Source organism: Tenrec ecaudatus, chromosome 11 (genome assembly GCF_050624435.1).
Source record: "Tenrec ecaudatus isolate mTenEca1 chromosome 11, mTenEca1.hap1, whole genome shotgun sequence".
NCBI classification, from domain to species: domain Eukaryota; kingdom Metazoa; phylum Chordata; class Mammalia; order Afrosoricida; family Tenrecidae; genus Tenrec; species Tenrec ecaudatus.
Window position 1 is genome coordinate 104,246,513 of NC_134540.1, and position 26,907 is coordinate 104,273,419.

Sequence of the window (26,907 nt, forward strand, 5' to 3'; positions counted from 1 at the left end):
GGAAAAATGAGGAGCTGATACCAAGGGCTCAAGTGGAAAGCAAATGTTTTGAGACTGATGATGGCAACAAATGTACAAATGTGCTTGACCCAATGGATGTATGTATGTATTGTGATAAGAGTTGTATGAGCCTCCAATAAAATGATTAAAAACAAACAAACCCTGAGCTTGATTTTCTAACGAAAAAGGTTAGCTGCAATGCAACCGCTTTCAGGCTGGCTGGAATCTAGGTGCTAGAAAGCTGGTCCCTGTTCCAGCAGCAACGACACTGTCTATTAGAAATGCAATTGCGGGGGTACCACCATGAACCTTTTGAGGTTGCTGTTAGTTGCTGTAAAGTCTGTCCCAACTCGTGGTGACTCTGTGTCTAGTAACACAAAACACCAACTGGTCCTGCACCATCTTGATGAGCTTTCTGTTTCAGCCCATTCCGTCAATTCTTTCTCACTGAGTTGCCCTTGTTTTCACTGATGCCAGCTTTCCAAAGTATGACAACCTTTTCCAGAGATTGTTCCTTCCTGATGACATGTCTGGTCAGTGAGTTGTACCAAAGGTATTCAAATGTTTGTGGGAAAATAGAACTATAGATCATGAAAAATTTCCCCAAACTTTTAGATATTAGTAATATAGAGAACAAACTGTATATACTTGTGTATAAGCTGTTTTTCAGTACATTTCTTGTGCGGTTTTTATGGTAAAATTAGGTGCCTTGGCTGATATTCAGGTCGGCTTATACTCGAGTATCTACGGTGCTTTAACTTACTACGACTGAGGCAGTCACTATTAGTCATCTGCTATTGTCCTGGTGGTATCGGGATTACCTGTTGGGCTGAGATCACCAGTTCAAAACCACCAGCAGCTCCACGGGAGAAAGGCTGAGCTTTCTACTCCCATAAATCCTCATAGTCTTGGAAGCAATCTTGGAAAAGCCTTGACTCGCTGGCAGTGGCTTATTGTACTCATAAGAAGATGATAATTTGGGGTGGGAGGGGTCTTGTCTAGGTGATCAGAGTTTCAGCTCGTCTGTGTGTATTACTTTGGTTTGATTTGGGAGTTTGGGGTGATAAAATATCTACAACATAAACACTTGCCATTTAACCACATTTAAGTAAACAATGGAATGGCATTAGTTATATTCACAATGCTGTTTAGTCCTTACTGTAGTCTGTCTCCCAAACCCTTCATCACTCCAAGCAAAAGCCCTGTCACCCTCTCCCCTCTTCCCTTAGAGTCTCTTCTCGGTTTCCTGTCTCCATGAATTCTCCTACTTTAGGTATTTCTACAAGGTGACCCATCAGATAGCCTTTTGGATCTTGTTCTTACAGTTAGTATAATGTTTGCAAGGGTCATCCACGTTGTGGCACAAATTAGAACGCGTTTTTTAATGCTGACACAATAGTTCTTTGTAGATGAGTAGAAACACCACATTTTGTTTACCCATGGATGGACACTGGGTTATTCCCATTTTTGGATTATGCCAAGGAATGCTGCTATCGACATCAATGTGCAAATATGTTTGAATCCTTGCTTTTAAGCTTTGGGTGGAATTGCTGGGTCATGAGGTAATTGTATATTCCACACGGCACGTCATAGCGACGACATCATCTCACACTCCCACCAGCAAGCTGGGGTTCTCACTCCGGCCCTCACTGCGGTTGCTATTCCTCTCTCCACCCAGTGGCTGTGCATTGGTATCTCACTGTGGTTTTGATTTCTCTCTCCCTGATGACTAATAATGGTAGATATTTTAAATGTATTTACTGGCCAATTGTATACTTGGGAGAAATATTTGTGCAAGCCTTTTCTTGATAATATATTTCGATAATATCTTTTTAAAACGTTCTTTAAAAAATTTTTAATCGTTTAATTAGGGGCTCATACAACTTTTATCACAATCCATTAATACATTAATTGTGTAAAGCACATTTGTACATTCATTGCCCTCATCATTCTCAAAACATTTGCTTTCCATTTAAGCCCCTGGCATCAGGTCCTCATTTTTCCCCCTCCCTCCCCACTCCCACATAAACCCTTGATAATTTATAAAGTATTATTTTGTCATATCTTGCCCTGTCCGACGTCTCCCTTCACCCACTTTTCTGTTGTCCGTCCCCCAGGGAAGAGGTCACATGTAGATCCTTGTAATTGGTTCCCCCTTTCTAACCTACCCTTCCTCAACGCTCCCAGTATCGCCCCTCACACCACTGGTCCTGAAGGGATCATCTGCCCTGGATTCCCTGTGTTTCTGGTTCCTATCTGTACCAGGGTACATCCTCTGGTCTAGCCAGATTTGTAAGGTAGAATTGGGATCATGAGAGTGGGGGGAGGGGGGGAGAGCATTTAGGAACTAGAGGAAAGTTGTATTTTTCATTGTTGCTACATCACACCTTGATTGGCTCGTCTCCTCCCGAGACGCTTCTGTAAGGGGATCTCCAGTAGCCTACAAATGGACTTTGGGTCTCCAGCCCGCACTCCCCCACTCATTCATTATAAGATTTTTTGTTCTGATGATGCCTGATACCTGGTCCCTTACTTTTAATAAATTTGAAAAGTCAAAATGATCGTTTTGTCATTTGTTAGTCATGCCTTTGGTGTCACCCCTCTGGAATCCACTGTCAATTACAAGGTCCTAAAGATTATTCTCTGTTTTCTTCATATCGTTTTACAGTTTTAGCTCTTCTATTTGGACTACTGATCTGTTTTGACTTAGATTTTCATGTAGGGTAAGGGCTCAACATTATTGTTTGGCATGTAGAAATTCAGTTGTCTCAGCATCTTTGTTGACAAGACTGTTCTTTCCCCATCAAATGGACTTGGCATCCTTGGTGAACATCAACTGACCACTAACATGCTTATTTCTAGGCTTTCCATCCTATTCCACTGGTCCTTAAGTCTATTCCAATGTCAGTAATACGTGATTTGCCCACTGCATCTTTGTAATGATTACAGAATTTGAAATTGAGACGAATGAGTCTTCTAACTTGGTTCATACTTTTCATAATATTCTGGCTTTGGCGGGGGGCTGTGTCTCTTACAATTCCATATGAATTTGAAGATCAACTGATAAATTTTTATTTAAAGAAAAAGATGGCTATTGGATTTTTTATAGAGAATGCGTTGAATCTATAGATTGCTTTGGGTAGTACTGTCATCTTAATAAAATTAACTCTTTTAATCCAAGAAAGCAGGCTATCCTTTCATTTATGTAGGTCTTCTTTAATCCTTTTTTATTTTCTTCTTAATTCTTTTCAGGAATCCTGGTGGCATAGTAGTTACACCGTGGGCTGCAAACTGCAAGGCCAGCAGTTTGAAACCACCAGCTACTCCATGGTAAAAAGACAGGACTTTTTATTCCTGTAAAGAGTTACAGTCTTGGAAACCCTACAGACAATTCAACCTTATCCTATAGGGTGGCTATGCATTGACATCAACTCTTTGGCAGTGAGTGAACAGTGAGTTTAATTCTTTTCAGGTTTTGTAATCTTCAGTACTCAACTTTTCACCTCCTTGGTTAAATTTATTCTCAGGAATTTTACTATTTTAGATGCTACTATAGTAGCATTGCTTTCTTAATTTCTTATTTGAATTCCTCATTTGTACATAAACACAGCTACTATATCAATGCCAGCTTTGTATTTGCCATTCTCATGAATGCATGTGTTACCTTTAGCACCTTTAAAAAAATTTTAAACCACTTTTATTGACATATTTCACATAAGTTACAATTCATTAGCTTAAAATATTAAGAGTTGTATGATCATCATAACAATTCTAGAAGAGTTTCTTCATTCTTGCATTTACTATTAGCTCCCCATTTCCCCCAACCTCTCCTGCCTTGACCCTAAAGAACTATTAATCTAGTTACTGTCTCTGTAGATTTACATATCCTGGATTTCATATTTAAAATGCTATAAAACAACAACAAAATAAAAACATCAATCCAAGTGAAAGCTCAATAGAAATGAGAACAAATTAAAAAAAAAAGAAAAGAAATGAGAACAAATTAAAAATGGGTCAAAAGGAAAAATAAATGTTGCCCCCAATCTGACCCCACCACACAGAGGCGAAACACTAAGGGTGTGCAACAGAACAGCAAGGGGAGCAGAGCAGCAAAGTCCCCAGGGAGTACCAAAACTAGACTTTGGGGCCAGGGTGTGGCAATCAGTGTGGACAGGAAAACACTCCTAAAGGTCAACAAACAGACCTTGAACTATTTACAGGCTTTTCTTTTATTGTCGTTGTTTTTTGTTGCTTTGTTTTGCTGTCTTATTTTTTTGTGTGCATATTATTATTTATGCCGGTCTATCTAGATAAGATAGGTAGAATAAACAATCTGGAGGAGAAAACAACAGGACTGACAGTGCCGGGGAACATGGGAGAAGGGGAGGCAGGGGAAAGGAAGGAAGTGGGTGTGAACAAACCCAGAGACAAGGGAACAACAAGTGATCTAAAATCCATGGCAAGGAGAGCGTAGGAGGCCTGGTAGGGCTTGATCAAGGGCAATGAAACCAAGAGGAATTACTGAAACCCAAATGAAGGCTGAGCATGATAGTGGGGCAAAAGGACAGTAAAAGGAAATGGAGGAAAGAACTAGGAGGTAAAGGGCATTTAGAGGTCTAAATACAGGCATGCATATATGTAAATATATTTATATATGATAATGAGGAAATCGATCTATGTACATATACTTGTAGGTTAAGTATTAAGGTAGCAGATAGACATTGGGCCTCCACTCAAGTACACTCTCAATGCAAGAACACTTTGTTCAATTAACCTGGTATTCCATCATGCTCACCTTCCCAACACGATTGCTGGAGACAAAGCAGGTGCATAAGCAAATGTGGTGAAGAAAGCTGATGGTGCCTGGCTATCTAAAGATATAGCATCTGAGGTCTTAAAGGCTTGAAGGTAAACAAGCAGCGATCTAGCTGAGAAAAAACAAAGCCCACATGGAAGAAGCACACCAGCCTGTGTGATCATGAGGTGTAAATAGGATCAGGTATCAGACATCAAAGAACAAAAAATCTTATCATTGTTATGAGGGGGAGTACGGTTGTTACCCACACACGGTCATTTCAAAGAGAAAGAGGAGTCAGCCTCCGGTGGAGATCCACAGCCTCAAACAGCCCGTGGAGCAATTCGACTCTGTCTTCCGGAATCACTGTGAGCAAGAATTCACTCAACAGCAACTGGAGAGTCAAGTGTCCTTTTTGTGGGTTCTTTGGTATTGGTTCTATGCAGGATTTTGCCATTCATGGGTAGAGATGAATGTACTGTTTCTTTTCCTAGTCGAACAATTTTTTTTCTTGTCTAATTACTCAGGGTAGCACTGGCAGTATGCCGTTGAATAGCAGTGAAAAATGTGTCCATCTTGGTCTTCTTCCTCATCTAAAGGAGTAAGACGTTAGTCTTTCACCACGGAGTTAAGAGTTTTCATAAATGTCCTATATCGTGTTGAGAAATTTAACTTCTATTCCTAGTTTGCCTGATGTATTCACCATGGAAAGAATTCTGTGTGAACATGGATGCTCCTGTGGGTCTTCTCCTTCATGCCATTAATGGTTCGTTTTATATGTTGAGCCTCCTGCGTTTCTAGGACACACGTACTTTGGTCAGGGTGAACGAAGCTGTGAAAATGTTGATGGACTTGGTTTGCTAGTATTTTGTTGGGAGTTTTTACATCTATTACCATAAGGGATATTGATGTGTAATTTTCCTCTCTTGTGATATTTTTATCTGGTTTGGGTATCTATCTCATTGAGAGTCATCCTCTTTTTCAATGATTTAACATTTTCCCAAGTATGATATTCTTCTCCAAGCACTGGATCCTCCTGATAACATGTCCGAAGCATGGGAGACAAAGTCCTGCTCTCCTCTTTCCTAAGGAGACCTCTGCACACCTTCCCAGACAGACTTGCTTGTTCTCTTGGAATCCAATGGTCTATTTAATATTCTTCACCAACACCCTAGTTCAAAGGCATACATTCTTCTTTGGTCGTCCTTAATCATTGTCCGGCTTTTGCGTGCACATGAGGTGATGGAAACCATCACGGCCTGGGTTAGGCCCACATTGGTCCTCCACTGAACATCTTTGGTCCTTAACACTTGAAGGGGATCTTCGGCAGCAGCTTTGCCAGTACAGTGGGCTGTTTGATTTCCTGAGTGCTGCTTTCATGAGTGTTCACTGTGGGTCCAAGTGAAATTCAATCTTTTCGCCACTTTTTACGATGTTGTTTATTAATCCAGTTGGGAGGACTTTTGGTTTTATGTTGAAGTGTAGCCCATACTGAAGGTGTGGTCTGATTTTCATCAACCAGTGCCTCAAGTTCTCCTTTCTTTCAGCAAGCAAGCATCATTACTCATCACAGGTCACAGTTGTGCATGTGTCTTCCTCCAAACCTGAAGCTGCGTTCATCTTATTGCCCAGCGTCTCTGAGCCTTCATCCAGCAGACTGGATAAGTGTGGGAGTGGGCACAGCCTTGAGGCACCCACGCCTTTTCTGATTTTAAACCATGTCTAAAGCCCCTTGTTTTGACAGCTGCCTCTTGGTATATGTATGGGTTCTACATAAGCCCAAGGAAGCATTCTAGAATTTCCATTCTTTGTAGTATTACCCATGGCTTCTGATGAACCATGCGGTGAGTGTCTTCGCCTAGGCAATGAACCGTTTGATGCACATGCATTGACAAATTTGTAAATCTTTGTGATGCTATGGTCATGTCATCTGCGTTCAAGCTCAATACAGATCTCAGTATCCATAATTAGGACTGTATCAAGCACCTGGCTTTACAACCAGAGGTACCATGGTGAGCTGTTTCTAAGCAAATACTCAAGGAAGCCAAAAATGGAGAGAGAGAGAGAGATCCATCAGGCAGCACTTTTTAAAGAACAAGGTCAAAACCCAAATTCGCTGACATGAAGTCAGTGCCACCTCACAGCAACCTTATAGGACAGTGCAGACCTGCCCTGCCCGTGTGTTTCCGAGACTATCACTCTGTGGGAATAGAACACACCGTCTGTCGCCTGTGAAGTGGCTGGTGGTTTCCAACTGCTGACCTCAGTGGCTGAAACAGACACAATGGCTAATCCATAAAACCTTTCTTTCCAGTCATTGGAGCAGTGGGGGTGGCACAGTGTCTTCCTTTTATAGGCCCATTCATCGTCTCTTCTCTCAGGATTCTCTTGGTCTTGGCTTCTCTCACCGCCATCGAGGCAACGCTGGCTCACGGCACCCCACTGTGGGCTCCCCAGCCTGTGACGGCTCCCGGCGGAGAAGGCCTGGTCTGTCTCTCGAGAAGCTGCTGGTGGTTTAACTGCCAGCCTATTGGGCCGAGGCCTACTTCCTAACTACCACACCATGTAGAGTTGGGGTGGATCCCGTCCCCTGGACTTTAACTGCTCTCCGGAAGAGGCGGGGGCGAAAGAGTGCAGGTGCGCTCAGGCACCGCCTAGACGAGGAAAAGGAAGGAAAGCCAGGGTGACATGGTCTCAAACCGAACGTCTTCCCGAGAAAGCCTCTTACGAACGGACCTGCACGGCTCTGCCCAGGCCCAGTGTACTGCTAGCTTAAGATTTAAAGAGAGGGGAAAAATGGATTCTCTTCTAAAACCATGAGTCAGTTGCCAATATGAAGTCTAGTAATATAAGGAAGACACTGATATTAATAGTGTGCTCAGTTATTCCACAGGCCAAATATAGCTGCAGGAAGAAAAAGGAGATTCAAACAGCCCCAGTGTGCTCTTTGTAACCCAGTCAGGCTTTTATCTCAAAGACATTGTACACATTGTTTAAAAATTTAGAATGGGAAGACAGAAGGGATCACAATACATCAAAAACTCGAGGTGCATTTTGATGAGTTTTTCTATTCCTGCCTTTGTAGATTTAGTGTTCTATTTGGGGAGGACCTCACAGCCACGTGGACCACTACTAACAGCATCCCAGCACTTTCCTTAAGAGGGTCAAAGTGTCACCGCTTTCAGAAGAACCTCAATCAACCCTGCAATGTGCTGTGTATTTGCTCATGACTTAAAATAGGGACGGAGTTCTGACAGCTTCAGCTGAAGGCTCAGGAACACAATGACCACCTGAGGCCGCAGGGGGCCGGATATGAGCTACTTATAGTCGACTGGACAGGGAACAAGAATTGCAGGAAGGCTGCCTATTTTCTCGTAGTGCAGGCCTTTGAAGTAAACTATTTATTAAACATCATATTACAGCGCTTGAAACAAAAATCTTTGAAGGCAGGTTATCCTCCCCGGCACAGAATCCCACTGCTAACGAATTGCTTCCCTTTCCGCCTCGGTTTTGTTTTCCCATTTGCGAAACTGAAACCCCGATTGTTTTCCTCCGGCGAGGAACTAGCTGGGATGCAGCACTACTTCCGGCGATCCTGTCCGTCAGCCGCGAGAACACAGAACAGCACGAGGGGAACCTCCCGGCTCTCAGCGCGGTAACGTAAGAAACGTAGCTTATCCAGAGGCTGCTGGGTCAAAACAATGAGTGGACTTCTCCGAACAGAGAACGATTGTCATAAATGATGAGGCCCGAGTGATGAAGACTGATAAGAAGTCAAACAATAGGACTTACTTTCCCCCCACCCCCTTAGTTCAAAAGTACATTTACATCTATTGCATTTCCTATTTCATAACGATAGACAATTTAGCTGGCTCTGCTAGCATATTTCTACATTTCAATCAGCAAAAGTGGACTGGTTGTGAGCAATAACATGCTCACCGTAAAGAACTGTTCAAAGGAAGCGCAAAAGCGGGTTAGCGTCGGCTCTTGGACACCAGTCATTAACTGAGAGCCCCCGCCCGCCTGCGGAAGGAGAGGTGAGAACACAACTCCCAGGGGCCCACCTGGGCGGCAGAAGGTAAAGCCACTTGGGGTCGATCCCTGGCCCACTCACCAAAGGTGTCACAGCTTTGTATTTGCTGAGAGGGGAAAAGGACAAGGCCTGCGCGGGGAGATTATTGGGGTCCGTGTCAGAGTGGCTGCGGACAGACGGCAGGATGCTTGGTAACATCCAGAAATACATCAAAGGCCGAATGCAGATTAAGGGCTGCACCCTTTTTTTCTGCCAAGTTCACTTTTGTTCCTGTTAGGAAGGTTGAGACGGTATTTCTTTAGATGATAAAGCAGGTTGTACTTTTAATGATGGAACAAAAATTATAAAAGTAGAAGATGGCTTTACTCATGGGTCTTTAAGCAATAAAGGCAGGATGAGACCTGTCAAGGTCAAATTCATCTCTTGCTAACCTTTGAGGATCAGCTGAGTCCGCCATGCGTTTCAGGAAGTCCAATTTGGATGATTTTGTCACTCTTTTTGTTAATTGCATGAATAGAAACAGTAGATAATGTCAAAGAAATGTGCGCTGGCACCGAGCTTTTCAAAATAATAGAAAAGCTTAGAAGTATTGCTATATAAATTAATTCCCCAGGAATTCACTGGACACCCCACCCCCCCAAACAGTTTACCACTTTAGAGGCTTTTTCAGATTTATGCTCTTCCTTGATCCCGTCCCTCTAACCTAGAGATGAAGGTGGCTCAGTGGCGAAGTGCTCAGATGCCACCGGACAGGTTAGTGGTTCAAACCCATCAGTGGCTCCATGGGAAAAAGATCCCCTCCCATAAAGATTTCCCCCTTGGAGATCCCATGGGCAGTTCCACTTTGTCCCACAGGGTCACTATGCCTTGTAATCAAGTCCATCAACAGCGCACAGCAGCAGCCCAAAGGGAGGCGGGTGGTGGTTCACTGGTGGAATTCATCCCTTGCACGTGGGAGACGGGTTCAATTCCAGGCCAGTTCACCTCAAGCACAGCCCGAGCCCCCTGGCATATTACTTTCCATGTGGGTAAGAATATTCAATAGGGAAGGGCAACTATAAAGCACAAGCTCTATTGCGGTGGAGCACACATTTTGATTAACTCTGTTTCCTAGAGAGGTTAACTTGTGGCCCCTCGAAAAATAAAATAGTATGTCTCCAGAAGTCTTGCCTGCCCCCGCTACTCCCCCCACCTCAGCCAACCTCCCAACTCTTAAAAGAAAGGTTCGGGTGTGTCTGAGTAGTTTCAGACATCTGCTAGTCCACTCTCAACTTTTGCTGAATGTGATGCTTTAACCTCGGGGCCACTGCTCAGGACACAAGAATGTTCTTTGGTAGCCTTTGCATGCTAATGGGTGGGCCACGGTCTGATACAGACAGCCCCTGGGCCTGGATATCTTTTTATTCAACCCCAAACGATATAGCATGATGGTTTTTAATTCGAATAAATCAATAAAGCAGGGCTTTCTTTTGTCGTGATGTTGAATGTACTCATCTTATGTGCCCAGCCTGATATTTGTTACCATACAGAATCTGGTGCTGCAGATCCCACAGGAGTTTCCCCATGGAAAATCTTTTTGGACAATATAATACCCAACATTACTACTTTAGATTTGTGGGGAGTGGAAATTCAGGGTGAGTAGAAATTACAATTTTCTTGGTTTGTTTCTGAGTCTATCAACATGAGGTCTGATAAAGAGAAAACCCTTTCTGATGGTGTGTTACTAGGCAGAAGTGAAATAATAACCCAAAGTGAATCTTTGCCTCATCTAGTCAAGGTGTTGGTGTGGTTGTTGTTGTTGTCAGGTACCGGCAACCCGACCCTACATTCAATACAAGGAAACCCTGCCTGGTCCGGCGAATTCCAGTCACAGGACAACCCCGGAATGAAGTCCTGTGAAGCAAGAAGGGAGCGGGTGGAGAAGGAGCTAAAGGGAGTCCCGTTTGTCCCATGGAGCGGGTAGAGGTCACGGCTCTGAAACCCCTGTGGAGCGCAGGTCTGCTCTGAAACCCATGGGGCGCCATGAGTTTGAATCTACTCTCAGGCCCCTCACACCAAGGAGGGAAACCTTTATTAGTAGAGACAAGGCGCCTCCGAAGATACTTGTCAAGGCCTGAGATCAAGTGCACGAAGAAGCTTTAGTGTTTAGGACTGGGCAGGATATTTCTTCCTGAAAATGGAGTCCCTCCTTCGCTTTGGCCTATTTAGTAACTCTGCCAGGAACTTGAGCCCCCATGAGAGAAGGGCCCAGCGGCAGAGGGGAGAAGCTGTCCTGATCAAGAGCTGTCTCCTGAGTCATTCTAGTTACTTCTGAGTCGATCCTGCGTTCCACCCTACTACCTCCTCAGCACACCCTTAACTAGCTGAAAGTCGGCTTGGAGGTTCTGTGAAACATTTCAGTGAACTTTGGAACCAAGGACAGGAGGAAGATTGCTGAGGGAAAGAGGAGGAGGGAGTTGATGGTGGAGATGACTGAGCGGTACAGCCATTGAGGAAAATTGGACATTCAGGACCTTTTAACATCTAGTTCATAGGAACCAACTTTGTGCTAATTCTTATAAATTACTCGTTTAGGAGTAAACAAGGAGTTTTCTCACCCCACGCCCCGCCCCTCAGCTTCTGCGAATTTTGAACTAGCCACTTGGAAAGACACTTAATATGTTTTCCCTTCTTCACAATATTAGTGCTAATTAAATACAGCATCAGTTACTAGATCCCTTACAAACACACGTAGGTGGTCTATGAGGATTAGTACTTCAATGACTAAGGCATCGAGGAGCTGGTATTTGAAGCTCTGTCAGGTGGTTTTATTATGTGCCCTTCCAGGGCAAAATGCCAGTCTACAGGCACCAAGACGGAAATGCTCAGGTATGTGCAAAAAAAAAAAAAGCATTATTACTTGGTTTAAATCTCAAAATATTATAAAATTCCTATAACAATTAGATGAACAGCATTAACTTTCTCTTGTGTGCGGATTATTCTGTTTGCTTCTCTTTATGTAATGATCCTCCTGTACAGTAAGGGCTGTCATCAAATAAGAAAGAAAAAGGAGCCTGGAATCAAGCGAAAGAAACGGCTTTTACCAAAACCTTTTCTTTGTGAAGAGACAACATTGTACTGGAAATGACACAAGAACTAAAATGTAGATGAGGGGGCTTCAAAGTGTTCATGGAACAGGTGAGGCACGGAGAGACCATCTTACCCGGCAGTTCACCCTTGGGCATACGCACAAGAGAAACAAGAAGGATGCATGTCCACATACAGCCTGTACACAAATATTCACTGCAGCCCAGACACTCACCCTTTGGTGAAGGCACAGACAACATGTGGTTTCCCAATAAAAGAGGACATTACTCAGTAACAGAAAGGAATGAAGTGGCCACACATGTCCCAACACACATGAATGGATTTCAAATATTATGCCACAAGAAAGTCATGGCATTTTCAGTCAGCTCATATGTGTATGAAAGCGGGACAGTGACTCGGGAAGCCCAAAGAAGAATCAATGTGTTTGAAGTGTGGTGCTGGCAAAGATCGGGAGAGTCCCCTGGGCTGCCGAAAGGACAAGAATGGCCAGGGTCCTCCGAGGCAAGGATGGCGAGACTCTGCTTCACATCCTTTGGACATGTCAGGAGAGACCAATCTCTGGAGATGGACATGATGCTTACTTAGTGAGGCAGAGGAGGGGCCAAAAAGAGGAAGTCCTTCAGTGAGATGGATGGACGCGGGGCTGCATCAGTGGGCTCAGGCCTAGGAACCACAGTGAGGACGGTGCAGGACCGGCAGCGTTTGCTGCTGTGGGGCATTTGGTGGCCATGTCTCAGAACTCACTTAATGGAACCTCCTAAATTAAAGTAGCTAGTCACCAAAGGACCACTCACTGCAGGATTCCATTTATATGAAAAGCCAGAGAAGGTGAATTGAAGGGACAGAAGAAGAGGGGTAATTGCCTGGAGCTGGAGGCATTGCAGGGGGTGGGGGATAACTGCCCCAAATGACAAGGTGTGTTTAGGGGTGATTAAAATGTTCTAAAATTGACTATGGTGACGGTTACACAACTCAGTGAATAGATAAAAAACCTTTGATTCATCCACTCAGAAAGACTGCACTGTGTCATGCATAAAGTATATTTTATAAAGGGGGGGCATATGAGAAAGGAAAACAATAGACAGTCAAAATAATTACAAGAACAACAATAAAACAACAGCAATGTTGCAATAAATACAGGGAAATGGATCCCGGAAGTTAATACTCAGCACTGTGTCATAACAGGACATTGACTAACCAGTCCAAAATAACCATTATTTTCTATGAACAGGAATGAAAAAAAATGAGGCTTTTAACTTAGAAATTTCACATTAAAAGTCAAATTAATCTATTTGCATTTGAAATTAACGAACAAAAGCGGGTTGGTTTATAATGGTTTTGACCTATTTTAGACAGATATCTATTAAATATTTATCAAAATGTTTTAGCTTAAAATAATACCATAGGCACCAGAAAGAAAACAAATATGAGCAATTCAATTCTATACCTTCTGTTCAATAAAACTCACTTCTCCATGGCAGGTGGTATAGTGAACTCTACCCAGGGGGTTAATCAAAATTCCCTTAGAATAATTGAAGAGCATCTGCATCCCCCCCCCCCCGAAACCACAAAAAGTCACAGTAAGCAGAACATATCATCTTGATTATTAGCATTGAGCCTGTAGCTGAACGTGTTATCCCCAAAAATGAAGTCCCAGGAATGCAATATTGTTGTGTGATAAGCAGGATGTCTGCCCAAATGAACGCTTGTGGCACACACACACGCACACACATACACACACACGCGCGCGCGGAAAGTAAAAACACAGACAATGATGATAATAAGTGGCATGTGTGATCTTGTTGCCGCGGCTAGCATTATGGAGCGAACTGCATATTGTGACAAATGTAATCATTCTCAGAACCTGGCGGTGGTAGAAGAGGCCTTAGAGGTCAATGACCCCGACCTTTCATTTGACAACAAAGAAAACGGAGGTTTAGAAAGGTCGCATACCCAGTTTAAAGCATAGCAGTGACTAGAAATCAGATCTTCCGACTTTCAGGGCTCTTTTCCCCTCTCTGCTTACATTCACTACAGAAGGCATTAACTAAAAATGGGAACATTCTCAGGAGCTCCTGAGAGCTAAAAGTGTGAGAATACACATGATGTGCCACAATGAACTGTCCGACAGGGAGACTCAAGACTACCTTCCACATGCATGACCCAAGTGGCTGGGCACACTTAGAGTCCCGAGCAAAGCAGCCGAGTGGCAGGGGAGAGAAGTAGAACAGTAGTTCTCCTCAGTGTCCGTATGAGAATGTCGCTTAAGACGCCAAACCCCTCTGAGTCCTTCCTGTGGAAGGATGGTGACCGGCTGCACTGAGCCGTAGAAGGAAGTGGGTGGGCAGCAGAGCAGTTTAGGTTCCTGGTTATTTTGTTACCGCAAAATCAGTGTTCTAGAAGGCAGACTGGATTGGGGTCCCGGAAGAACAATTTCTCACTTCAAGCGACTGAACGTACATTTTGGTGCGGACAGCAGCTCTTTCTGATGTTCCTGTGGGTCCACCGTTCCGTTTCCTGGGATCTGATTATTTCTAGGTTCCCTGATAGATCAGCTCTGCACAGCTGCTCGCGGGGACTGGTTTCAGGCTGGACTGGGATGTAGCATCACTCAGGTGAGGAGGTCTGCTCAGCTCTTGCTTGGACAGTTGCTCTTACCTCAGATCAACCTCATCTTCAGATTAAGAGCTACCATTTGGAAGAGACAGGCTTTAGCTAAAGTTCATAAATGGTGTATACCAAAGAAGGCTCTAAGACAGTGGTTCTCAACCTGTGGGTCTCAACCCCTTTGGGGGTCGAACAAGCCTTTCACGGGGCTCGCCTAAGACCATCTGAAAACACATATTTCCGATGGTCTTAGGAACCAAGACACCGCTCCTCTATGCGTCTCCAGGCACCTCTGGCCACATGCAGATGTGCTGATCTGGTGAGAAAGCAGCTTTTTCAACCTTTGCACTGAAGTTGACCTTTTACACACACTGTCACAAAATGTAGCAACGTTCTATTAAGACTGTTACCCATGCTACACCATGCTTCAAGACAATATTTCATTTATTTGAAATTAGAAATAAATATTCCACAATATATAATTACATATTGTTTGTGTGATTAATCACTATGCTTTAATGATGTTCACTTTGTAACAATGAAGACACATCCTGCATATCAGATATTCACGTTACAATCCACAACAGTAGCAAAATGACAGTGATGAAATAGCAATGAAAATTGTTTTATGGTTGGTCACCACCACGTAAGGAACTGTATGAAAGGGTCGCGGCATGAGGAAGGTTGAGAACCACTGCTGTATGACATAGGAACCCTCTGTATGGGTCACTATGGCAGTTTAGGACACTGCCCAGGCCCGTTTGGCCTACTTTTGTCAGTCCATCTTGTCCACAGTCTATTCTACTTTCCCAAGCCTGATGCCCTTTCCAGGGACTAGTCTCTCTTGAAAACAAGCCCAATGTGCACAAAATGAAATCTAGCCATCTTTGCTTGGCAGGAGCATTGTGGCTAAACTTCTTTCTTCCAAGATAGAGTTGTTTGTTCTTTTGGTAGTCCATGTACTTTCAGTGTTCTTTGCCAACATCATAATTCCAAGGCATCAATTCTTCTTTGGTCTTCCTTATTCAATGCCCAAATATACTGGTCATAGGATACCTCATCCGACCATAAAGTAACCATACATTGGTCAAGAGTACATTAGCCGCATAAGCTTGTGGACTATTTATCCAGGGGAGAATGAAGGGCAGTATCCAGAGTGAGAGAAGGGTTTTGTGGAGGGGCGGGGCTCCAACTGGAAAGATGGACATGTCTTCCAACGCACAGTCCAGACAGTTAATGGAGTACACCAGGGACTTTCAACTCTGGCATTACTGACCCCTTAGGGCAGATCAATATTTATTGTGAAAGACAGGAATAAGGGAAGAAAAGGGGGTGTGGGAAAATCTAAGTCCAAACTACCCAGATGCCAGAATGAAGGAAGCAAGGTTCGTGCTCTGCCCTCACACTATGTGTTGTCGCGAGCAAATCTCTTCACTTCCATAACTGTACAGTAGCGGTATTCTCTCACCTATAAAAGGGAGTTTCTCCTCATTATTTAAATGGTGGTTGTGAGAATTAAATGAGATCGTGAATGTCAAGTATCAGGCACAGGACAGGCACCCTGGAGGTGACAGTCACCCTGTCCAGCGGTGGATTTAATGAGCAGTTGAGACAGACAGTGACTGCTCTAACCTCTTGGACATGGTGATGTGGAAGGGTAACTGTTATACCTTATATACTAATTATTGACCCAACCTTTAAATCAGGCAGGGATTCTATTTCCATCAAAGAGCACTTCACAGTTTCACCATAGCCCCTGATGCTTGGTAATTACCCTAGGTAATTAACACCGATACCTCAGTAATTACCGAAGCTGCTCCCCCATAATCTTGAGAAGTTATACCATACAAAACATGCCGGCGTGGGAAAGCTCCAAATCTGCTAGTACTAGTTGGCTTCTTGAATAACTTAGCAGACATCCTACCACACACCTCCCATGCCTAAGGGGGAAAAGTGGCCCATTTTACAATAACTGACCGTAAACGCTAATTATGAAAGAACAGAGAAGTACCTCTTGTTTCTGCCATTGTAAGGGGATACTGGAATACAGCCTCTCTAATGGCGTATCAGAAAGATGACTGGACTTCAATTAAATTGAGGACCACATAGAGAGCAGCAACTTTGCATCCATTGCTTAACTGTCCCCTGTCACTGTTGACTCAATATGAGAAGCATCTTTGGTAAGCAGGAACAGGAGACTTACTCTAGTTGTTGTTTTAATTCCAAATAAACAATGCAATGACACAAAGAAGAATTCGCTCTAGATTTCATGAATGGCTGTCCATGGGCGATCTGCTTAATGAATCTAAAAACAGCCAAATGTTTGTTATCCTTCTATACACTAAGAAGCATCGGTGCTGTTGCCTCTACGCTTACCTCATAACATAGGTGATAGCATGTTTGTTGGGATCCATGTCCTGCTAGATACAGATTCTACAAACCCACTCCCAGCAATCACCTGCTGCCACACGGGAGCCAGACCCATAAAGGGGACAGTCACAGCCATGAGGAACAAGCTCTTGAATGACTGTTCTGTCATCCTGCCATGCATGTGCCATGCAGCGAAAGAGATGCACCAGCAAAGAAGGGTGTGTGGGACGGGTGCCCTTACACAGAGGGAGCTGCAAACTCCGTCATGAAAGGGAATCTGTATACGTTGTTGAAAGGGAAACTGATGCGCTCTGTAAACTTTCACCCAAACCACAATAAAATGTTGTTTAATAATCCATAATTACACACACACACACACACACACACACATTCCAAATACTTATCCTGGTGGTTTTGTTTGATTCTGACTTCTGGTGAAAGCAAATTTCTAAGCATCAGAATCTTGGAAACGCCCAGGTGTCAGTCCTAGCCTGTCCCGTTGAGTCGCTACGAGTAGACACTGACTCCCGGGCAATAAACTTGCATTGTGAGACCTGAGACCCCAGGACTCAGCCTCTCTAGGAATAGAGTTTCGGGATTTTGACCATTAGCGAGTTTTCCAGGTGGCTTTTCACCGTGGTACAGTTGGGAACCACTATGAACGAATCTTTCCTGGTCCAAGTCTGCAAGGAAGAGGGGGGGAAAGCTGCCATTTCCACCTAAATTTTCACCACAAGTTAAAGGGCAATCAAATCATTTTTAGGTACATATGATTAATACTACATCATAACCCATTACAGTGGCCTTAGATGGCATGGCTTACCTAAAATGGTTTCCTTTCAAAGAGAGGCTAGTGAGATCAAATGAGCCCCACACAGATCATCATAAAGTGAATTATGTCAGAAGTATTTCACCTTCTAGCATGAATATAGTTTCGGCAGCAATGTTCAAACAGGCTTTCCTGGTCAACCTCTGCTCTGAGTGAACGTTATGGTTCATCGAAGGTGCAGATGTTCTTAAAAGCATTGCTGCATCTAAGTAGAAGCTGAAACACATGCTTTCGCCTCAACGATAGCAATACACTAACCGATACAACAGGTCATGACCGTAGGACCCAGGCCCTGGTATTTTCAATCGCCTGGTACGCAGTGAGTAAGGAAGACAGACAGAGGAAGAATCGGGGCATTTGAATGATGATGCTGACGAAGAAGACTGAGAGGCCATGGACTGCCAAAGGGACTAACGCCTCTTGTCTTGGAAGAAGTACGGCCAGAAAGCTCCTTAGAGGCAACAGGGTGAGACTTCACCTCACGTGCTTCCAACATGTTGTCAGGAGAGACCAGTCCCTGGAAACGGACATCGTGCTTGTTAAAGTAGAATGTAGCAAAGAAGAGGAAGGCCCATGACGAGATGGTCTGACACGGTGGCTGCAGCACTGGGCCAAACGCCGGGGCTGTTTGAAGGAGGCACGGGACCGACTGGTGCTTCCTTCTGTGGGGCCCGGGGTCCCTGAGAACCAGAGCCAACTCGGTGGCTCCTAACAGCAGCAACCGTAGGATGAGCATAAATTTGTCTTTTCAAAGAAAAGGAAAACATAAACACTTTCCTCTTGAAGGCTTTTGTTGTCAAAGCACCAACTTGTGGACGCACTCGAGAGTCCTTTCGGCATCTTTCCAAGAAAGCACAAATGGAGCGGAGAAATGAGAGGCCAAATGTTGACGGGGGAGTGTGAGGTCCTTAACAGTGAGTGAGTTACTAGGTGGCAGGCACCTACTATTTCAGATGTTTTACTAGTATGTCCCCTGAAAGTAGACCACAGCTTTTTTGATGATGAGAACAGAAAACAAGGGGGCTGAAGGTTCGATTTCGCAAAGTTCCTACCCTAGCACTCACTAGCAGGCTGCATATGGCTTACGGAAAATTCTTGCGAACATGTAACTCATTAATTCCAAATATTCTTATGAACATTTTCCTCAATAATTCCCAATGATTTACAAAACATCCCATGGCGTGCTGTGGGTCTGATTTTTACAACTCACTCTAAGGTGCTATGCAGTACCTTATGTCTCCTTTATCTTAGAAACCAGACAGGATTACATGTGATGCTATATGTTGTCGAAGTGCTCTGAAACCCCACAGCATCATACAAGTGAAAGACATTAAACTATTCATTAAAATGAATTCTATCTGGAGGTGTGATGGTAGATGACAGCGGGATTTTTGAGATACTTTGCTATAATTAGTGCCACTCTAGGATGTAATAAAATCGTGATTGAGGTTAAACTAATTTGGCTTCCAATACCACATAAATGATAAATATTTAAACAATCAGTAACGTCATGGTTTCTAAGACAATTACAGTGGTGAGCGCCCCCCTGCCCTTCCCCCAGATGTGGGCATTTCTATTCTTGGTCCTGTCTTTTCCCTCCTCACTGTCCCCTTGGGCAATTTCATCTATTCACAGAGCTTCCAATATTGTCTCTATATCTTACTGAACCCCCAATTAACATGCTAGTGCTTAATCGTACCCCTGATCTCTAGACTAGAAATGTCCTTTACATTGTAGCTTGTTGTATATATTTCAAACATAAAATAGTCAAATGCAAGGTCATTGGGACCATGGGGTAGGCAGGCAAGGGGCAAGTAGTCATCTGAGCTGCCACGGCGCAATCCCAAGGGAAAAGCCTCAGCGAGTAGGCTTAAGGGAGCCGAATGGCAGGATGGGGCAGGTGCAGAACGAGGAGCAGTGCGCCAGATTCCTAGAGCACCGCTGGAAAGGAGAAAGACGCGGCCTAGAGGAAGGAGGAAAGAGCAAAGAGAAGTTACAGGTGAGGAAAACAAGGAGATTTAGGTCAGAAATATAAAAGGAGGAACTGCTTATGGATTTATAGCCAGAAAAGGCTGAAGAAGTTTTCCAGAAATTTATTTCTGGGAAACAATACATAACCCGAAGCTGCACGATCACGTTTACTTCTCACAAGAATACTACAATAAGAAACTTGGGTATTTTTTGTTTGTTTTCTGTTTTGTTTTTTATTTCTTTCTTTCCATTTTCAAATTGTTTGGATTCCAAGTGAATGGGAATTGGTGCTAAGAAAATTCAACAAATCGAAGTGAATTTTCAGAAGTAAACAAAGTTCTGGATGATATTTATATATGTATAAATAGGAATGATGCAGATTTTGGGTCCTCTGGTATGACAAGATACAGCCTAAGCTTCAGCTCTTGCTAATTAAACGAATCAATTAAGAGACTACCGTTGCAACTGTGTAACTGCTGTTCTATAGTGGCAATAACAACCCCACGGGGAGGTCTTTTACTACATTGAAATGCTGTCCTCCACAACTCCATCTGATATTATTAGAAACAGTTATTTGTGTCTTGCTGTCATATTAGCAGCAAAGGCAAATTATGGAAATATGCAGACCAGAATGGTCCCAGTATGAGATCAGGTTCAGTTTTCAACCTCCAAGGGGACAATTGCTGAAATTCCAAAGTTCCCCAAAGTTCTTTAATGGAACTGATAAATCTATCGGCACAGCATCCACTTAGAAGCTAGGTGAGGGTCACATATTTACATACTTTCCTGCTAAGCTGATACAATTCAACTAGATGAATTATCATATTAAGTTTACCCTCCTGAGTTAAACTGATGGAATTCAAAATTGTTTTCGATGGTTGTCATTAATCGCTGTTACTTCCTAAATGCTTACTTTGAAATCTAATTGCGCTAGTGTATCCAGGGTCATATTAATAGCGCTCTTAATGGTAAATCTTTGTAAAACATGTTTAAATTATTCGGCTGATATTATCACGCTAGCTTTCAAGGCTAATAAGAAATAAAGTATATTTATTATCAATAAAAACTTAATTTAAAGTGTACAATTTGAGACTTAAATGGGCTTTAAGGACTTCGGCATGATCTGGCTTCATTAAGCTCTCTGGCTAAGCGTCAAAGACATAGAACGTGATAGTTCCCCGCGTCCTTGGGCAAATGCCAGCGTGACAGTCCTGAAGAAGCTGCTCAAGTGTGACCTAGGCAATCTGCACTGTTCCCAAGCACTATCTTACGTCCTTGCTGAGCTACGTCTACTCCAATGTTAGGGCCCCTTAAAAATGAAATATAAACAATGATTCTAATACAAAACTTTGAAAGAGAAATAGTAATGGGTGCTTTCTGAAAGTGGTAATAAGATATGCATCGCTATTGGCAAGCATATTCCAAATTAGGAATTCTGGTTAAGTAAAACACCATGACTCGTATTTTTGGTGAACTTACATTTTCTTCTTTTTTAACAGCTTTATTGGCACGTCATGCACACATACATTTCGATGGTTCAACCATAGCAAGAAGAGGTATGCAGTCTTTACCACCATCCATTTCAGTGCATGTCCCCCCCCCGTACTCATTGTTATTCGTCTTTTATTTTATTTTTTAACTTTGCACTGTAAACTAGATGAAGGTTTCCAGAGCAAACCCGTTGTCCACTCACATTTCAAACACATTTTGTGGAACGTCGCTGATTGCAATCCCCGTACATCGCTGCGATAGCACTTCCTCCCGGTGTTTCCCGCCCATTTCCTTTCCTTCATCTTTCCTAACCCCTCCTGCCTTCTAGATTTTGTCCTGGGACAAATGCTGTCCTTTGGATCTCAAATGTGCACTTTTCTATGGCGTAAGCACCTCCCTGATGTTGCTGTTCTCTTTCTCCACAACCAAGGGCCACAACCTTGGGGGTCCCACACTAAGCCTAGTCTTTTTTACAATTTTGAGTTTTGTAGCATATTGTCTCCAACTCTATCCATGATTTTCTAAGGTGGTCCCTTTCAGGACTGTTAGTTGTGGTAGCCAGGTACCATCTAGTTCTCATTCCAGGGTTGTGTGGTCCATTAGTTCATTGGACTAATTATTTCTATGCATCCTTGATTTTCTTCGTTCTTCTTTGCTCCAGATTGGGAGAGATCAGTAATTGTCCCTTAGAGAGCCACTCAATGCTTTTAAGATCCCAGTTGCTACTTAGCATTGTCTTTGTGTGAGCTATACTTTCTGACAAACACACTCAGTTTCACCAAAGCCAAGTAAACAACAGACCAAAATACAATGAAAGCCCAGAAACATCCCATTTTAAAGAGGCACAGGTGTCCTGGAAAAATTCTGGAATATGTAGTTTATCAAATAAGAGATCCTGGGTTATGCTGTAGTAAAGCAATGTGTTCTGACAGCAGCTTGACACTAGTCAGAGAGAGCTGGTTTTATATCGCAGTCTGACCATTCATGGGTTGATTGGAACAGAATATTTATTTGAAATCTCTATGTTCAGTTTTTTCTTCTGAAAGTTAGGTACACCCATCCTTAGAGTTTCAATATGTGATAACATATGGGGGGTGGGGTGGTAATCCATACAAAAATACCATATATACTCATGTATAAGCCAAGTTTTTCAGCACATTTTAATGCAGTTTTTGTGGTAAAATTATGTGCCTTGGCTGCTATTCGGGTCAGTTTATACTTGCATATATACAGTACTTGGAATCAACAAGTGGTATGATGCAAAAGATGCATTACACAAGTCACGTCCGGGACTCCAAATAACTGTTCGGACAGATATATCCCTGTATCTAATTTTCTGAGCTATTTTTCAGCTTTCATAAGTGTCAAATATGCTTTCATTCCTGTATAGAGACCCCGATATGTTATATCTGGGGAACAGTAACAAAAGTGATAGATACTGAAACCTAAATAAACTGTGGATGCGCTGAATACATGAGGGGATATGTATTATCTGTGGTATTTTAAACAGAAAGTTTGTGGGGAAAACCTTCATTGTCTTTGAATTCCATTTTCCCATGAACTTTTAAAAGCCCCTCCTACATGTATACCCAACTCAGATGTCCTCTGAGTTTTAGAGGCACAAATTTGTCTCTGAACAGAAAATCAGTAGATAAATCAAGCACTGAGGGACAATAAGCCAGTCTACACATCCATATAACGTACTTCTATGCAACTAATAAAATGAATTAGACAGAAATGTATGGAATGAAGATATGTCGAAACACTAGAAAAGCAAAATTGTTTACTTATGAGACCATTTATAATGGTTTAAAAAATGGTAACTTGAATACCAACAAGTGGGAGTCATAGGCAAGCAAAATGTCTTAATTTATTCAACAGAATATTAAAAGTCTACTAAAATAATTACTATAAATTCTCCATAACAATATAGATATTAATTCATAGGACCATAAGTAGAAAAAATTTCATGATTTCATTTGTTTTCTTACAAACGTGACTTTGAAAAGATTAGATAATAAAGCAAGAAAAAACAACACAAAACAAATCAGCCGCATTAGTTCTAAATGCACATTTAGATAATATGTTCTTGTAATTATGAGAACAGGAAGACAATCTTTAATAAGAAAACACTCCAAGTATTGAATAAATTACAATTTAAAAGTGATTTTCTCCCCAATAGGAAGTGAGTAAAATAATTATATCTGAAAGTGTCTCTCATACACTGAAGAATCCACATCTTAATCCAGGTACCTCCATTTCACACCCAGTAATGTGTCGCAGGTTGAGACACGTGGACTTAAAATGGTTAACTGCATTTCCCCCTCTGTAAATGAATGGAACACACAAAGTAAGGCTTCTTTTGTACTTACCACCGTACCGAGAAACTGAATGTTCACGTTCCCACCTGCTTCTCGAGAAAGACACTGGAGAACAAAAGGAAACAATGGAATTAGCCACGACGGATCACGCATGTGGAAGCTTAAGCCATGAGCTATAGAAGACATCCTTGGGATGCGACCGCAAGAGCGGATTGATTATCAGATGTCAGAACAAAAGTATGAGCAACAAAGGGCAAAATAGGTCAACGAGAACTTTTTTTAAATGAGAACTCTTAAGAATTACATACTTAGGTTCATTAAAGTACTTTATCAGGAAAATAGACAACCTACAGATTGGAAGAAAAATTTGGGGACCTATCTATCTGAGAAGGGTCTAATTAGATCTAAAAGCATATAAAAATTCTACAAGTCCATAACGAAAACAAAAATTGTCCAATATAAAAATTGGGCAACACATGGAAGAAGCACATCAGCCTGTGTGACCATGAGGTATCGAAGGGATCAGGTATCAGGCATCAAAGAACTAAAAATCACATCAGTGTAAATGAGAGTGAGTGCAGAGTGGAGACCCAAAGCCCATCTGCGGGCAACTGGACACCCCTTACTGAAGGGTCACAGGAAGGAGATGAGCCAGTCAGGGTACAGGCGAGCAACAATGAAACATACTTTCCTCTAGTTCTTAAATGCTTCCTGCCCCCACTATCATGATCTCAATTCTACCTTACAAGTCTGGCTAGACCAGAGGATGTACACTGGTACAGATAGGAACTGGAAACACAGGGAATCTAGGGCAGATGATCGCTTCAGGACCAGTGGTGAGAGTGGCAATACTGGGAGGGTGAAGGGAGATGTCAGACAGTGTAAGATATGACAAAATAATAATAATTTATAAACTATCAAGGGTTCATGAGGGAGGGGTGAACGGGGAGGGAGGGAGAAAATGAGGAGCTGATACCAAGGGCTCAAGTAGAAAGCAAATGTTTTGAGAACGATGATGGCAACAAATATACAAATGTGCTTGACACAATGGATGTATGCAGATGTATGTAGATTGTGATAAGAATTGTATGAGCCCCCAATAAAATTATTTAAAATAATAATAATAAATTGGGCAATGGACTTGAAGAGACATTTGACCAAAAAGGATATTCAAAAAGACAATAAGCATATCAAGAAAAATGCTTAACATCATTAGCCAATAAGGTAATCAAACCACAATAAGATATCACCCCTCACTTTTACTAGGGTAGCAAAGATTTTTTTTTAAATGACACAAAAACAAAAATAAATTTTGGTGAGGATGTAGAGAGATTGGAACCCTTATCTTTAGCTGGCAGTATATATAATAGTACAGCCGAGTGGAAAACAATTTTGCAACTCCTAGCAAAGTTAAACCTAGAACTAGCATATGGCCCAGTGAGGCTTTCTACACCTCTAAAAGTTACAGTCTCCAAATCCACAGGGACATTTCTACCTCGTCTTAGAGGATCACTATGAGTCAGAATCAACTCGATGGCAGTTTGGTTTTTTGTTGTTGATGTTATTGTTGTTGGAGGTACAGACCCAAGAGATCAGAAAGCAGCAATGCAAACAAACACATACACACATTTATTGCAGCTCTATTCACAATAGCCAAAAATAGAAACAAACTTCGAGTCCATCAATAGATGAACGGATAAATGGAATGTGGTACATACGTACAAATGGAATCTTGTTCAGCCATGCATCCAGATCCAGGCTGCAGATTGATCAACTTTGAAAATGTTACACTCAGTAAAAGGCCCAATGTCACATGATCTCACTTATGTGAAATAATAAGGACCGGCAGAATAGTGGTTAGCAAGGCTGGGAGGTGGGGGAAGGGAAGTCATGGTTTGAGAAGCACTGAATGTTTATGACAATGAGAAATTTGGCAATGATAATGGGCGGTGGTTGCAAAATATAATTAATGTAATTGGCTTCCCTAGATTGTACCTCTGAGAAATACTGAGTTGGCAAATTTGTGTTTTACATCTTTTTACAAGAATATAAAATACATTTGCAGACACACAGTCTTCATAGCAGCCTTAGTCATAATAGCAAAAATGTAAATGTCTATCAATTGATATATTGATTAATAAAATATGGTATATCATTATTACTATTCAGTATTAAATACTGCTTAGTAATAAAAAGAAATAAGACACCGATAAATCTACCAGAGAAGAACCTTGAAAGCATTATGCCAGATGAAAGAAGTTCATCATAATGGATATTATAATTCAATAAGTAGCATTTCAAAGTTCTATACAAAGTATTACAAAGGCCAGATTAACTAGCTAGCCATAAAAGTTCAGAAAGACTTGTGTGTAGACATTTGAGAGAGTAAGGGTTTCGTGTGCCAACATGGCTCCCTAAGAACATGTGGGGGGAGTTCAGCCTGTCAATCAGGCTGCAGCTTGAATGGAGGGCTACTGAGATAAAGGACTCCAAGGCTGGCCGCCTCTTCTTTCTTCCTGGAGACGGGCCACACACTCTGCTTCACCTTGCTGTTGACGAGCCACTATGGGCCGCCACACTGATGGCAGCCAGAGCCTTGCTGATGCTTCCACTACCACTGGATCCACAAGACTCTGCACTCACTGGCCTGCATTCTGCATGGCTGCACATACGGCATGAGTTTGAAGAGCGATTTGTGGACTAGTATTGGACAAATGAAACTGCTCGCTCTGGACTGTGCTGGGATGTTTTCCTGATATCAAATACTTCTTGATATAGAAGCTCTCTCTTACACTTATATGAGGGTCTCTGGATTTGTTTTGCTCGTTAGTCTACCCAAACCTAATACAACATTAAAGCTGGGCATTTAAAAATGAACAAGAATTTGTGAAAAAGAAAGTAGAAGAGAAACTTCGGGGCTCATGGGACATTTTATATAAATTTCAGACAAAAAAATGGATGATGAGTTTAAGGTATGGTAAATAGTTCAAGATTGGCTGCTTGGGTGAATAAGGGAAGCAGCCAGAAGGAAATGGGAAAACATTTACAGAGACAGACCATTTCCTAGGCAGAATGAGTTCATATCAGAGTTTTGGACCAGTTCTTTTTGGTTTTACCCCCTGCTGAGAGCTTGCATTCAACCCCCCAGATCTATTGAATAGAAGTCTACATTTTAACAAGATCTCCAAGTAATTCTTAAAGATCCCCAGTTAATTCATATATATATATATATATATATATATATATATATATAAATTCACGGAAAAGTCCTATTAGCAACTAATATCTCTGCTACTCTGGTGTCTACATGTACCTATAGTCCCTCAACAAAACAGAATTACAATAAGCCAGTCTTCTTGGGACAATGGTTCATTCCAGATCTGGCAGAAACAAGTCTCATATA

The 26,907-nt window shown here is 42.3% G+C and overlaps 1 protein-coding gene across 1 annotated transcript in view; it reads right to left on the reverse strand.

Moving 5' to 3' along the window:
* Positions 1-26,907, reverse strand: part of PCCA (propionyl-CoA carboxylase subunit alpha) — a 436,534-nt gene that overhangs the window by 43,967 nt on the left and 365,660 nt on the right. Inside the window, exon 21 of the mRNA XM_075563454.1 lies at positions 23,556-23,609. Within this exon, the coding sequence (XP_075419569.1) occupies positions 23,556-23,609 (54 nt within the window). The remainder of the gene's footprint in view (positions 1-23,555; positions 23,610-26,907) is intronic.